At 42.2% G+C, this 12,084-nt stretch overlaps 1 protein-coding gene across 1 annotated transcript in view; it reads right to left on the reverse strand.

The window, feature by feature from the left end:
- Window positions 1-12,084, reverse strand: part of SH3RF1 (SH3 domain containing ring finger 1) — a 152,387-nt gene that overhangs the window by 21,192 nt on the left and 119,111 nt on the right. Inside the window, exons 6-8 of the mRNA XM_028519695.2 lie at window positions 9,704-9,814; window positions 3,114-3,280; window positions 1,775-1,945 (exon numbers count right to left, since the gene is read on the reverse strand). Of these exons, the coding sequence (XP_028375496.1) occupies window positions 1,775-1,945; window positions 3,114-3,280; window positions 9,704-9,814 (449 nt within the window). The remainder of the gene's footprint in view (window positions 1-1,774; window positions 1,946-3,113; window positions 3,281-9,703; window positions 9,815-12,084) is intronic.

Here is a 12,084-nt window from a genome sequence, read left to right on the forward strand (position 1 = left end):
TAAATTCCTTGTATTCCTGACTCAGTAAAAGTTCCCTGAAGACAGGGCCAGTGTGAAATGGTTCTTTTCCATCTCTCCAGGATTTGTGGTTGTAGCAGTATAGCCAGCGCTAAAGACTTACCGGTTGAATGGCATTAAATTAGGTTTGATATAGTTTTGTGTAATGTAATTTTTTGATATCCTAAATTCATTGAAACAATTCTATTTATAGTAACTTTCTACCAAGTACAATACTTCATTAAACTTGAATGTCCTTATTGTTTACCATGATGAATAACAAAGAATTAACTCTAAGCATCCCTCTGGAGGCCTTAAATAATTATGTTTTTGGGTTGTATGAAAACTTTTTAATTAACTTAATATTTCCTTGTTCTTTGGTTTATTTTACTTCCCTTACTTGTTTTTGTGGTTTGTTTTTGTTTTTCATTCCCCCCAGGGAGGGTCTATCTACCATCTCCTGGATCCGGAATTTTAGCATACACAGAAAAGAAGGTTTATATTGATTCCAAATCTGCAAGTCTAATTAAAGCTAGCATCCTGTCGCCATCTGCAACAATACTGATTTTCATTTGATTAGGCTGCTGGCCAACCTATAAATCAAGGCCAACATCTGACAAACATGTCAATTCATTAAGCCATTTATTCAAAATCAGAGGGTTTTGGGAATGATTTAACACAGTTAAACCTGGACTGCTTAAGAGCCCCGTGGCCCAAAACTGAAGCTCCCTCAATGTCAATGCCACTATAGGTCATTTCATTGAGTTTCCAAGGCTACCTTCCTCAGTGACCAGAAGGTGGGCTTATCTCTAAAGAAAACAAAGAACATTTTTTTTTATATCTAAAAGCTCTCACCCTATAATAGGGTTTGTCAACCTCAGTGACATTTTGGGCCAGGTCATCCCTTTCTGCGGGAGGCTGCCCTGTGCACTGCTGGACCTTCAGCAGCATCCTCGGCTTCTCTGCACTAGATGCTAAGAGCAACCTCTCTCCGTACCTCCCCTCCCGTAATGACAATCAAAAACATGTCCATGTGTTGCCAAATGCCCCCCAGGGAGCAAAATCACCTTCAGCTAAGAAGGATAAAGGATCCATGTTATATTTAAGGAATTGTATTAGTCTGTATTATAGGAATTATTAATAATTGCCAAAATTCAGAGGTAATCAAGCTATTGGAATATAGATCCAGACCACCTGGGTTTGAGCACTTCCTCACTATGTGATCTCCGACAAGTTATTTAATCTCGTTGTACCTCCATTTCCTCATCTATCAAATGAGGATCGTAATCAAAACTACAACAATGAGTTGTTTAAGGACTTAAGAATTAATGTGTGAAACGCATTTAGAAATCTACCTACCTGGCACATAGTAAGCATTATAGAAACACATAAGTATTAATAATATAGCTTTTGTTTATATTAAACACCATGCTTTTTATTTTCAAGCACAATATATATTAGACACAAAAATATATTCAAACACAAAAATATTAAAAATGGTCTAATTGAGTCTTCTACATATTACTTAAAGCAAGTAACTTAAAATCCAGTACATTTATTCACAGAAACCTACAATTTCATATATATCCACGTGAACAGTAAGCTAAGCACTTTAGAGTTGGAAGGGATCTCAGCAGACACAGATATGGATTTCTTTAAATGTTGGCTTGTAATAGGCAATTATAATGTGAGAAGGAATCTGGATAGGCTGAGAGCCATGGGGAAGAACAAAGCTTCTCTGTTTAGAACTTAGTAAACCATTTATTCCAGACCATACCTTGTGACTGGTGCCACATAATTACCAGGGAAAACCCCTATCTTGCTGGTATGCATCGACGTCCCTTTGAACCAGCCGTCCTGGCAACGTTCAAACACCAAAAACATCTCTCCTTTTCTCAGCTCCAGCTCATCCTCTTTCCGGGGAGTATATGGGTATATAGCAACATACCTAGCATAGAAAGAATATTTGATTTCAGGCTGAGTAGCAGACAAAATCCAAGATGCTCAAAACTCGTCCTTGGTATAGTCTTGAACATCTTGTACAAAGTAAACGGAAAGTATACTCCTTTAACCTGTATGTAGTATTGGTGCTTGTCCACTGAAACAGGTGTTCCCGGACACAGTTCAAAGGCAGAGGCCCTCCTGGTTAAGAACTGCCAAGCAGGTCCTCCCAGCGTGAAGGTGACTATCCCACCACATGGTATTTGCGGGGTGTGAAAGAATTAAGGCAGCTTCCCAGAGTGCCTAACCTGCTGCTGGAAATTAGGTACCCACTGGGAAAATTGAGCTCTTTAAAAGGCACTTGTTAGACTCGGGAAGTAGCCCCAAACGAGGACATATGGTAAAAAATCCCACTGGGAAGCACAACACGCTGCCTTCCTTCCACACACAAGCTGGACCTGGAGGCTTGGACTGCACCTGCTTTGGCATGCTCAGCCAGGAGCAGACTGAGTTTGAAAAAGTCAAAGGGAAATAAAAGTCCAGATCGCAGAGAGTACAAAACAACCCCATAATGTAGGGTGACTATGCCCCCAACATATGGAAACCAGGCAGGCTACGCTAACCATTGTTTTTACTGGGGCTCTAAACTGTCCCCTGTATTGTATAAACTCATACAATATAAGACCCGCCAAAATCGAGCTGTATTCTGCCATGGATAAACTCTGAACCATATAATTAGACCTTTCTGGACACTTATTGTTGGGGGTTTACAGCTTTTCACATGCATACTACGGACCACTCCATCTGATTTGTGTGGATACCTTCCCATTCCTCAGTGTCCCAGTGTGAGGAACAGACATGCAGACAAAAGGCTCAAAAAGCAGTTCCATCCACATCTACTACCATGAAGAAGCAAACAGCTACATTTCCCTCAACCACGCAAAGCCCTCCCTCAGAGCACGGCTGCCCAGCGAGCTCCTGTATCAGGCCCATTTGGTTTCAGCAGTCTCCTAATTATATGCATGACTGGGTAGAAGTCTGCAGAACACAAACCGCTTTGGTAAGCCATAAGCCTGTCACCAGCTCGTATCAGAAAGATGTCTCTCTACCTCTACTTAGTTAGGGCTTAGTTTGAAATGCACATTTAAGCAGTAATAAATGACACCCTCACTTACACGCTGGGGCGAGTCTGAGGTCGTAAATGTGCAATCTGTTCGGGGGGTCCCGCTGTGGGCCTGGGTCCCATTCCTCCTCCAGCAGCAGCAGCAGCAGCAGCAGCAGCAGTAGCGCCCGGTGGTGTGGAGGCCAGAAGAGGGGGAGGGGGAAGGGGAGGATTCATAGTCTAGTATAAGAAAGAAACAGAGGGGGGAAAAGGAACAAAACACTTATTTACATCTCTTATGCAAGGTGGGAAGCAAAAGGAATCAGAAATCCACGGAAAAAGACTTTAATGTAATCCAAACAGAGCAGAACCAGCAGGCTATCTAATATGAAAGCCTCCTTAAAACAAACAAACAAACAAACACACAAAAAACCCCATCTTGTTCTCCTATAAGATCGTAAAGCCACAGCAACCATTTTCAGCATACAGGTAAATAATCACACTTGGGAGGAGGAAAAGAAAACATGAAACAATCACAGGCTATTTAAAGATTAATAACACTTTTAAGTATAGACTTGGACAAGAACCCAAATGCCTTCCAAGGAGGCAGCTATAAAGTCCCGCTGCTTGCTAGGAGTTAATCTGCGATTGTTTCTGTAACCTGAAACTTAAACACAACCCAAAACAATAGGGCTGCACTGTATCTCAAACCATGCCTTCAGAAGAAAATTTCCTTTGATGCCTGGTCTCCAAAAAGCCCAAACAATAGCAAGCCACAATCACTGGGCTGTTGTTGCTACTTTTGCTTATTCTTTTCTTAACTATGCCAGCTTTTGAAATTTAGTACTATCAAGGCTGGTAATCTTTAACAAGTACACCAGTGAAAAGCTGCTGGTTCTATTATGGGCACAGACTAATGGGGCTCTGCCTACAGGATTCCATGCCTTTTGAAAATCAATGGCGCAATTGTTACCTTCTGATCTATAAACCCCAGATAATTCTTCAGGGTCTGTATGCCGACACTCCTGGGAAAACGGGCACACAAAGGCCTGCCTGAACCTCCACCTCGCCCTCCTCAAACCTTTGAACCACTAGACGTAAAAACTGAATCAAAGGAGAAATGAGAAAAGTAAAGAATGCACCTAGGAAAGCATAAATGGCTTTGATACATCAGCATATTAGTAAGAAAAAAAATCCAATGACTTCTAAACATAGTTCACAGCAGACATTTTATGTCTATTTTTTGGAATAAAAATTTGAATCTCATCAACACTGATTTCATCTGCCTATTAATGTACATAGTTCTACAAACATAAACTGAATAGAAAAAATTTCAAAATTCTAGACATATGTTGCAACTGTTTCACACATTGTATTTAATTTTCTGGCTAAAGTGACTTTTGGGAAAGAATTTTTCCCAAACAGCAGCTGACGCTGTTGCAGAAGTCAGAGCAGGAATAAATGAGGCGTAGAGCTGCTTACAGAGTGCTAACCTAGACAAGGTGGAGGTCAGCTCAGAAGGTCAGCACTCGTGAACATTACTCATGTTCTCCACACAAAACACGGCAGCATTAAGATTTGTTACAGCTCTGGAATGTGCATGGACGCGGGCTTAGATAAGCCTTCAAACCCTTTCACTAGGAGAAGGTCAAGCATTCACTCCATTTGGTCTCCTTCCAGAGACAAAGTGAGAGGGAAGTAAAGCTAACCCTTGGTAAAATACTCAGCAAATGTGTGAGCTGGGCAGGTCGTGGGTAATAACACACCAGTGGCTTGACAGGTGAGATAACACCTGTCTAGACTGTACATCCAATAATGTACAGAGACTGCAAAATTACCACTTAACTGATTTCCATTTAAATCTTCCTAAGCCCAACCTCACAACAGCGTGGCTGTGGAAAGGCAGAAGACAAATGACACGTGCTCAGCAGGAGCCCGACCATAACCGTCCTAGAAATTATTTAATGTCGCACCGAAGGCACAGAACCAAAAAGCTCCATTTCACATGCCATGTAGAATGGCATTTTCAAGAGGAAAGGAAATTAGAATCACCTGTTATATTTTAACTTATTAGAACAGAGGATGTATTAAACTGTCTGAAGAAGGAGGCAAGGACATCTATAGACTTGATAAAAATATGTCATGTTTTAACAAAATGTAAAAAAAGGTCAGCTCTCATAGTTAACAAATAGAGTAAACAAATGTTTCATGCACGTCACTTTTACAAGGAGTAAACAGTAGGCACTGGAAGCATGGATAAAAGAGAATATTCTGAAAGCTCACAAAGGTAGTAATTGAGAGAAGGTAGCTATAGTTCCCTCTATATGGTCGAAACAGATGATCTTAATAAAATTGGTCAGATTTTCCCCAATGCTGGGTGACCAATCTTTGGGAAAAAGTACGTTTGTGTGTGTATGTGTATTCGTGGGTATATAAGCATGCAGACAAAGACCAAGAGAGAAAGTCTAATTAAAATCAGATTCCTAGATGTTGCTGAGCCCTGTGGGGTTGGTAAAATGATAGGGCTCTTGTGAGTCCAGGGCTGTGACAGACTAGGAAGTTCTGTGGGTTGCTTTATAAACAACCTAAACTGAAATAATCTGGTGATGTGGAAGTTCAAAAGGTAATCCGCTGTGTGCTGTGCTCCAGGCAGTTTGCTATCCTGCAAGACCTGAAATTTCTACAGAGCAAACCACAGCTTTTTGTTCACCCAGAGCTGACCTGGAGACCTGCCTATTATTTCAAGGCCCAGGCTCCAGAAGCCAACATGCACTCTCTACCAACAGGAAAAAAACAAAAACATCCATAGTCTCTGCTAAGAGCACAGGCAACACTCTGTGCTAACCATATTTTGTTAACTTACTATTGTGCAGAGCCAGGTACCATACTTAAATACCACATTCACTGGATACTGCGTGCTAAACTAATAGGGGCTTAAACAGTGCCCATCACTGGTCACCTTACGGAAATGCAGAAAGTCTGTATATCATCACGGTAAAGCTGTCCATAGCTGTGGCCCAGGCCACAGAAATACTGATGTACAAAACTGGATGTTATACTGCTATTCCTTAGAAATGAGCTTCCTGCTTGTGCTTCCACAGATTCAGGCTTTCTGTTGACCAGTATGTGGTAATGATCTGAGGCAAGAATGACTATTTCTGAAGAACACTCAGCTCAAAACAGGACTTAGTGGGGGTCTGCTAATGTAAACTGGTCATGTTTTGCCATGCCTAGGTTCCCCTCCACGACCCACTGATCTTGAAAGAAGCAGCAGCTTTACGTGGTAGAAGAAACGTGGGCTTTGGTATCAGGAAAAAGACAGATCCGCATTCTGGCTCTGTCGTCTGTGAAGGCAGTCCTTGATTCTCCGCCTTAGCCAGTGAGCTCCAGGAGAGAAGTGTCCTCTCTCGGAGTGGGCTGCATGCCAGGCCACGAACAGGACGCATTTGCTACTGGACATATCCTACCCATTATCTGATTTCCAGGACTCCTGCCAATTCCAAAGGCTCTACTCCTTCCTCTCAAACTGCCAAGACTGGCAGTCCCAGCCTTCCACTTCCAGAGGCTTCCCCGATCCCGTCGACAGGAGTAAATTCTGTTTAGCCTCTGTCACGGGCTTCAAGGAATTAATTACATATTGGCTCTTCTGAGAACCTGACATCGTTTCATCTTGTTTCCTTAAACAATGTGTGTATGATACTTTTTTAGTTAGGGTTACTTATTTTTGTAATGCAATCTATTTATAAGTTGTCTATGGGCCATATTTGGCCTTTATTGACCTGAGTACCCTATGACATCTCACAGCTAAGCACCTCTCAGCTGGCACAGAGGATCAGGGGCTACGAACCACTTGTTGAAAAAGTCCTTCTACCACTGTACGGAAGATGCAAGACTAAGATCTTCATCCTCTTATCCTCAAAAAATTAGTTGGAAAAAACCCTCACTACTATTAACAGACTGATGTCTGAATTCGACAGACATAATAACAGTTTTGTTTCTAATATTAGATATTTAACATTTTAACTGTTCCATGTGAGATGCATGAGATGCACGAGACAATATGTTCCTAACTTCATTTGGCATAAAAGCTGAAAAAGTCTCAATTCATAAAAAGTACTAGACATAATGTTCAACTTCTACTCTAGTAGTGGCATTTATTACCTATAAACCCACACCATGAAGAGCATGGTTTCTGTCCTACGAAGACACATACTATCACTGCCATACCGCTCGGGGTCATGGGAAATACTTCACATTTTCAGATACTTCAAAATTTCAAATTTGCTGTGATTAATCAGAAATGCAGAGGGTGTGTGCCACTGAGATGTTTTTCCTCTTGCAACTAACATATTAAATGCAAAACATTTCTGCCAACCTCCCAGGGACCTTGAGATCTAGACATCTCCTGGGATGACAGGTATGTGTGTTTATAATTCGTTTTTCACTAAGTGGAACTGGCACAGTACACACACCATCTAATAGACCTTCCTCTTGCTTAACATGCAAGCTTTCTCCTGTGATTCTAGGATAAAATCGTTGAAGGTAAATTACCTTCTGTACACTCATGCTCTCCTGTGACGGGCCCTGCTGACCCGCCCGAGAGAGCCCCTCCAGCGAAGAGCAGCGGGCCATTTACTATCACCGTGAAATTTTAGCTCACGTGGGTGAAACTCGGCCAGCTCTAAGTCTTTTCCACTGATCACTTTTTCTAAGATCAGGAGAGTCAGTTTTTCCCCCCTTAAGGAATCAAGTTAGAACTCTTCCACGCAAAGTAGTCTTCTGGAAATGGGAATACCAGCTGAGGGTGAAAGAGCAGGAAGGAAAGGAGAGTCTTCCTGGAGGAGGGAGGGCAGGGTGGATATGGAACTCGGCTCCAGTCAAAATACCCAGGGGCTACTGGGACGTCAGGGAACCCCATTTCCGCAAGTTAATGGAATTTCATCTTCTCCCCAGATGTATCAATGCAACTTATCCTCCTGCACCACACTCTTATACTATCAAGGAAACTAGAATCGTTCTGGAAACATAAAAAAAAAACCTTTAGCCTTTAACCAGAACATTATTAACTTCCACTTAAAGACAAGAACATGCTTAACTCCATAAAATGTTTTCAAAAGTCTAAGTCAAGCTAAGTTACAACTGCATTTATTTATATCCCACTTTGTTTCAAAGTCAGTTTTCAATGATTTACAAAATGTACCAAGATAAATATAAAAGGAAAAATGAGGCAAAAGTAAAATGAGGACAATAAAACGAGGTGGAGCCAACATTTTAACTAATAACATTGTGAGGTCTCCGCTGGAGAAGGGTACCAATTTGGCTCTAAGCATTCTAGCAGAGGGAACCATAATCTTTACAACATATATAAAATCCGCAACCTAAAAACAAACCAGCTGCTTAGATGCCTCACTATTCCTAGTCTAGGGGACAGAGGAACCTGTAACCAAGTGAACCGGGCCTTCCAAGGCCTCCTTAAAGTAACCCAGTGGCACATGTCACTGGCCCACCTTGAAATGGTCCTCAGTAGAAGCCAATAACTAGGTCAATGATAGTCACTTCTCGAACATTCTAGGTACGGCGCTAACTCTCTGAAGTAAGCACTATTATTAGTCTCATCTTATATGTAGGGACATGGAGGCTGAAAGAGGCTGGGTAACTTTTTCTGGTCCTATAACATGAGTGGCTGACCTGGGCTTCCAACCCAGGTCTGTGCCCCCATCACCAGGCCACACCATTTCTCTGAAAATATCACAGTCAGTTGGGATTTGGTTAAGCAATTTATAGGGGAGGGGTCCACTGGAGTCATCTGATTTGGTGATCTCTCCTATCCTCGCTCAACTCAGCACTGAAACAGTCTGAAAGTATAAGGCAAGGCATTGGCCTTGATGAGAGATGTCTCACAATTGCTGGTTCCTTGCAGCTCAATTGCCTGTAATTTTAGAAAACATGGATTTAAACTATTGTGTGTCTGCTACCTGAGGTTGCCTTTGCTTGCTTCTTCCCTTTTAATTTTCTCTCCAGAGTGTTCCTTCTTTGTATCTACTTCCTTTGGCGGCCCTCATTCTTCCTATTAATTTCCCCCATTAGGATGTTTTAAAGCAGCTAGTGTTTGGATTCTGTCTGCAGAATGCTATATTCGCAGAAAGAAAACCAACATAGTTCAAGGGGCCTTCCAAGGCCACAGGGACCTTTGGGCAGCATGGCCATGGTTATACCAACGGAACACGAGAAACTAAGAAAGGTGAATAATAAAGGTAGAGATTTGAAATCGACTTACTGTGTGACTACAGAAAACCATCTAGCCTTAGGGATCCCAGCTTCCTGGGTATTTCCATTAACGTGTCTTTGTAAAAAGGTCGACAAACTCAAAAGAAATAAAGGTTAAGCCTTCTGGAAATCAGGATGAACTATAAGGAAAATTAAAAGTATTTTACAGAGTTCTTCTAATAGCTTCTGGTCACTGACCCTCACTGTGAAAAATTTTGGCATGCCGCAGGCAAGAGACTTTCTAATTTTTTTTCTAAGTTTAACAGAGATAATAGATAAAAGATACGCCCCACCTAGCAAGTGTCGTGTAAACTGCAGGTGTTGGCAGGTGCAGTGTGCCAGGTTAACATGACTAATACCTAAAAGACAAACAGAGATGGGAGAAACTATACTCACTCCAAGCGCAGCTGTGTAGGGGACATCTGATGGGAATGTGAACGAAGGGCCAGTTGTCACTGGGCTACTTGGGGGTGGGGTCACAATCAACCCGGTGGTACTTATATGAACCTGCCAAGAAAAAAAGTTAATAAAAAGACTATATTTAATATAGTGGATTATACCAGCTAAACCTTGGGAAGGCAAGTCACAGGTTTTTTTTTTTTACCAATAGTTTCTATTATTTTTGGAAGACAGAACCCCTTTCAGTATATTCAACCAAAATTTACTGCCTACCTAATTTGTATTAAGACACTGGGAAGTCCCGCGATAAGCACCAGTCACTACAAAGTCTTACACACAGAGGTTCCCCGCTGTTGCCTTTCACAACAACATGCTGCCTCTTGGGGATGCTGCCGACCTCCAAGGTGGCTGCTCAGACAGCCAGGTCCTCCAGTGCTCCACCGGCTGCTGACAATCTCCCTGACAATCCTGTTGAAAGGGGTTGTAGCATAATACTTGCCTTTCTATTAATGTGTTAAATTGATGTGAAATGTTTCAGGTGTTCTGCCATTTTCAGAGGCATTTTCATGGTCTCTACCTTACGGTGGGGACACATAACTAAAATGCAGCTGCCTAGACATGCCTATCATGGGCAATTACTTATAGAGCCTTTAAGGGAACAACGTCAAGCCAAATTAGCTGTGTTCAAAGGTGTCTTATCCTCGATACTGACTAAGATTAATTTACTAGAAAGAAATTGAGTTATTCAGGTCATTTCATTGCCTGTGATGGGTTACTTGATCAATTTCTGCCAAGGTGTACGTCAGGCCCAACCCGACTGCAGAATGCAACGGTGTTACTAGATGCTGCAGAACCAGGGGAGTGGCTTCCTGTGCAAACGGTGCCTCTCCTTCACTACTGAAGACACGGGGTTGGCTGGTACCTTGTTTCCCCATGGAAACAACACTATATCAAAAAATGCTAGGCTTTTCGTAATAAAAACTTAATCCCACACATGGTTTCCTCAATTCCCACAGATTAAGAAACATTATCAGGACAAAGAAAAGCTCTGAGATTAGTTAGTTCCCAGAGGGCCTGAAGGAACCTTCACAGTTTCCCACTGGGTTAGCCCCTGCCAGGATGGGGAGATTCAGCATCACAGCATATAACTCAATCGTCACCAGTAAATCTGTATTATACATGGAATCCACATCCTTTTAAACTTGCCCTTGTACCTGTTAGCTCCTATACTGATTGAACCTAAGCAGATTCCAGCAGTGCCGCAAACAAGGGTTTCTCTTCAAACCGTCATTTTCTATCTCTTCTGTGAATCAAAGTCTATTTCTAATCAATTTGTAATGGCAAGAACACCGGGTAATAGGAAGAACTGGTTTTTCATTCTGGGAATAAAACCTAATGGCCTTCATTAGGCCATTGAATCAATGAATGTTGATATACACACTCCACAGACACCTGCAAGATTGGCACCACATAAAAGATGGTCTTTCTTAGAAGATACAATGCTAGCGCACTTCAAAGCGTGCACCATTATTAAGGAAGATTTCTGGGCAGAAGAAAACCCACCACAATACAGCTTCCTGGGCCTGGCCCTACAAACATCTAAGAAAGACCTCACTATGGACTGACATTTCTCCAAAAGCCCCAGACTGGGAATCAGGAGAATTAGCTGCTAATAGGCTCACGGTCTGGGATAAGTACATCACTTCACAAGTCTGCACCAGAGGTTCCCTGATGTTTCTGCCATCACAGGCATAGGAGGAAAGCACTGAACATGGAGAACCCTGCAAACACCAGTTCAACACAGAGCTGCTCACACAGGAAGAGAGGGAAGTCACCAAAGAATGACGAAAGGCAGAAAAGTGGCGGAAGGTGAGCATGTCCAGAATAAATGCCCCTAGGAAGGACAACCTGACTCCATGCTGTGCTCATCCTTTTCTCACGAAACTGCAAGTTAGGCGGGTCCCCCCGACCAGAAAGGACTATGCAAAGGGGGAAACAGGTGGAGAGAGCAAATGGGAATGAGTGGGTGATTTCTTGCTTTCCCTGAAGCCACTGACCATAAAAAAAGTGCCACAAAAACTCAATTATTATGAATCAGTTCTCCAGGGGGCAAAGGCCACAAAAATATCACAGGTGTTGCATCGTGTACTTTTACAGGTGTCAATCATAAACATCTGTGCATATCTGTTCTGATGGTCCACCTGGACCGCAGAGCCTGTAAAATCATCTTTCACTTTATATACTGGAAAGTTCAGTCTTCACTCAGTAGTCACTGAATAAAATAGCATGCTAGTCTTTTGCTCCTTTCTGTGGTTCATTTCCCCATCCTGTTGCCTAGAATTTGGATGGGACAGAGAGATCTCCAACTGCCCTCCAGA

The sequence above is a fragment of the Phyllostomus discolor genome, chromosome 8, assembly GCF_004126475.2.
Source record: "Phyllostomus discolor isolate MPI-MPIP mPhyDis1 chromosome 8, mPhyDis1.pri.v3, whole genome shotgun sequence".
Lineage (NCBI taxonomy): Eukaryota > Metazoa > Chordata > Mammalia > Chiroptera > Phyllostomidae > Phyllostomus > Phyllostomus discolor.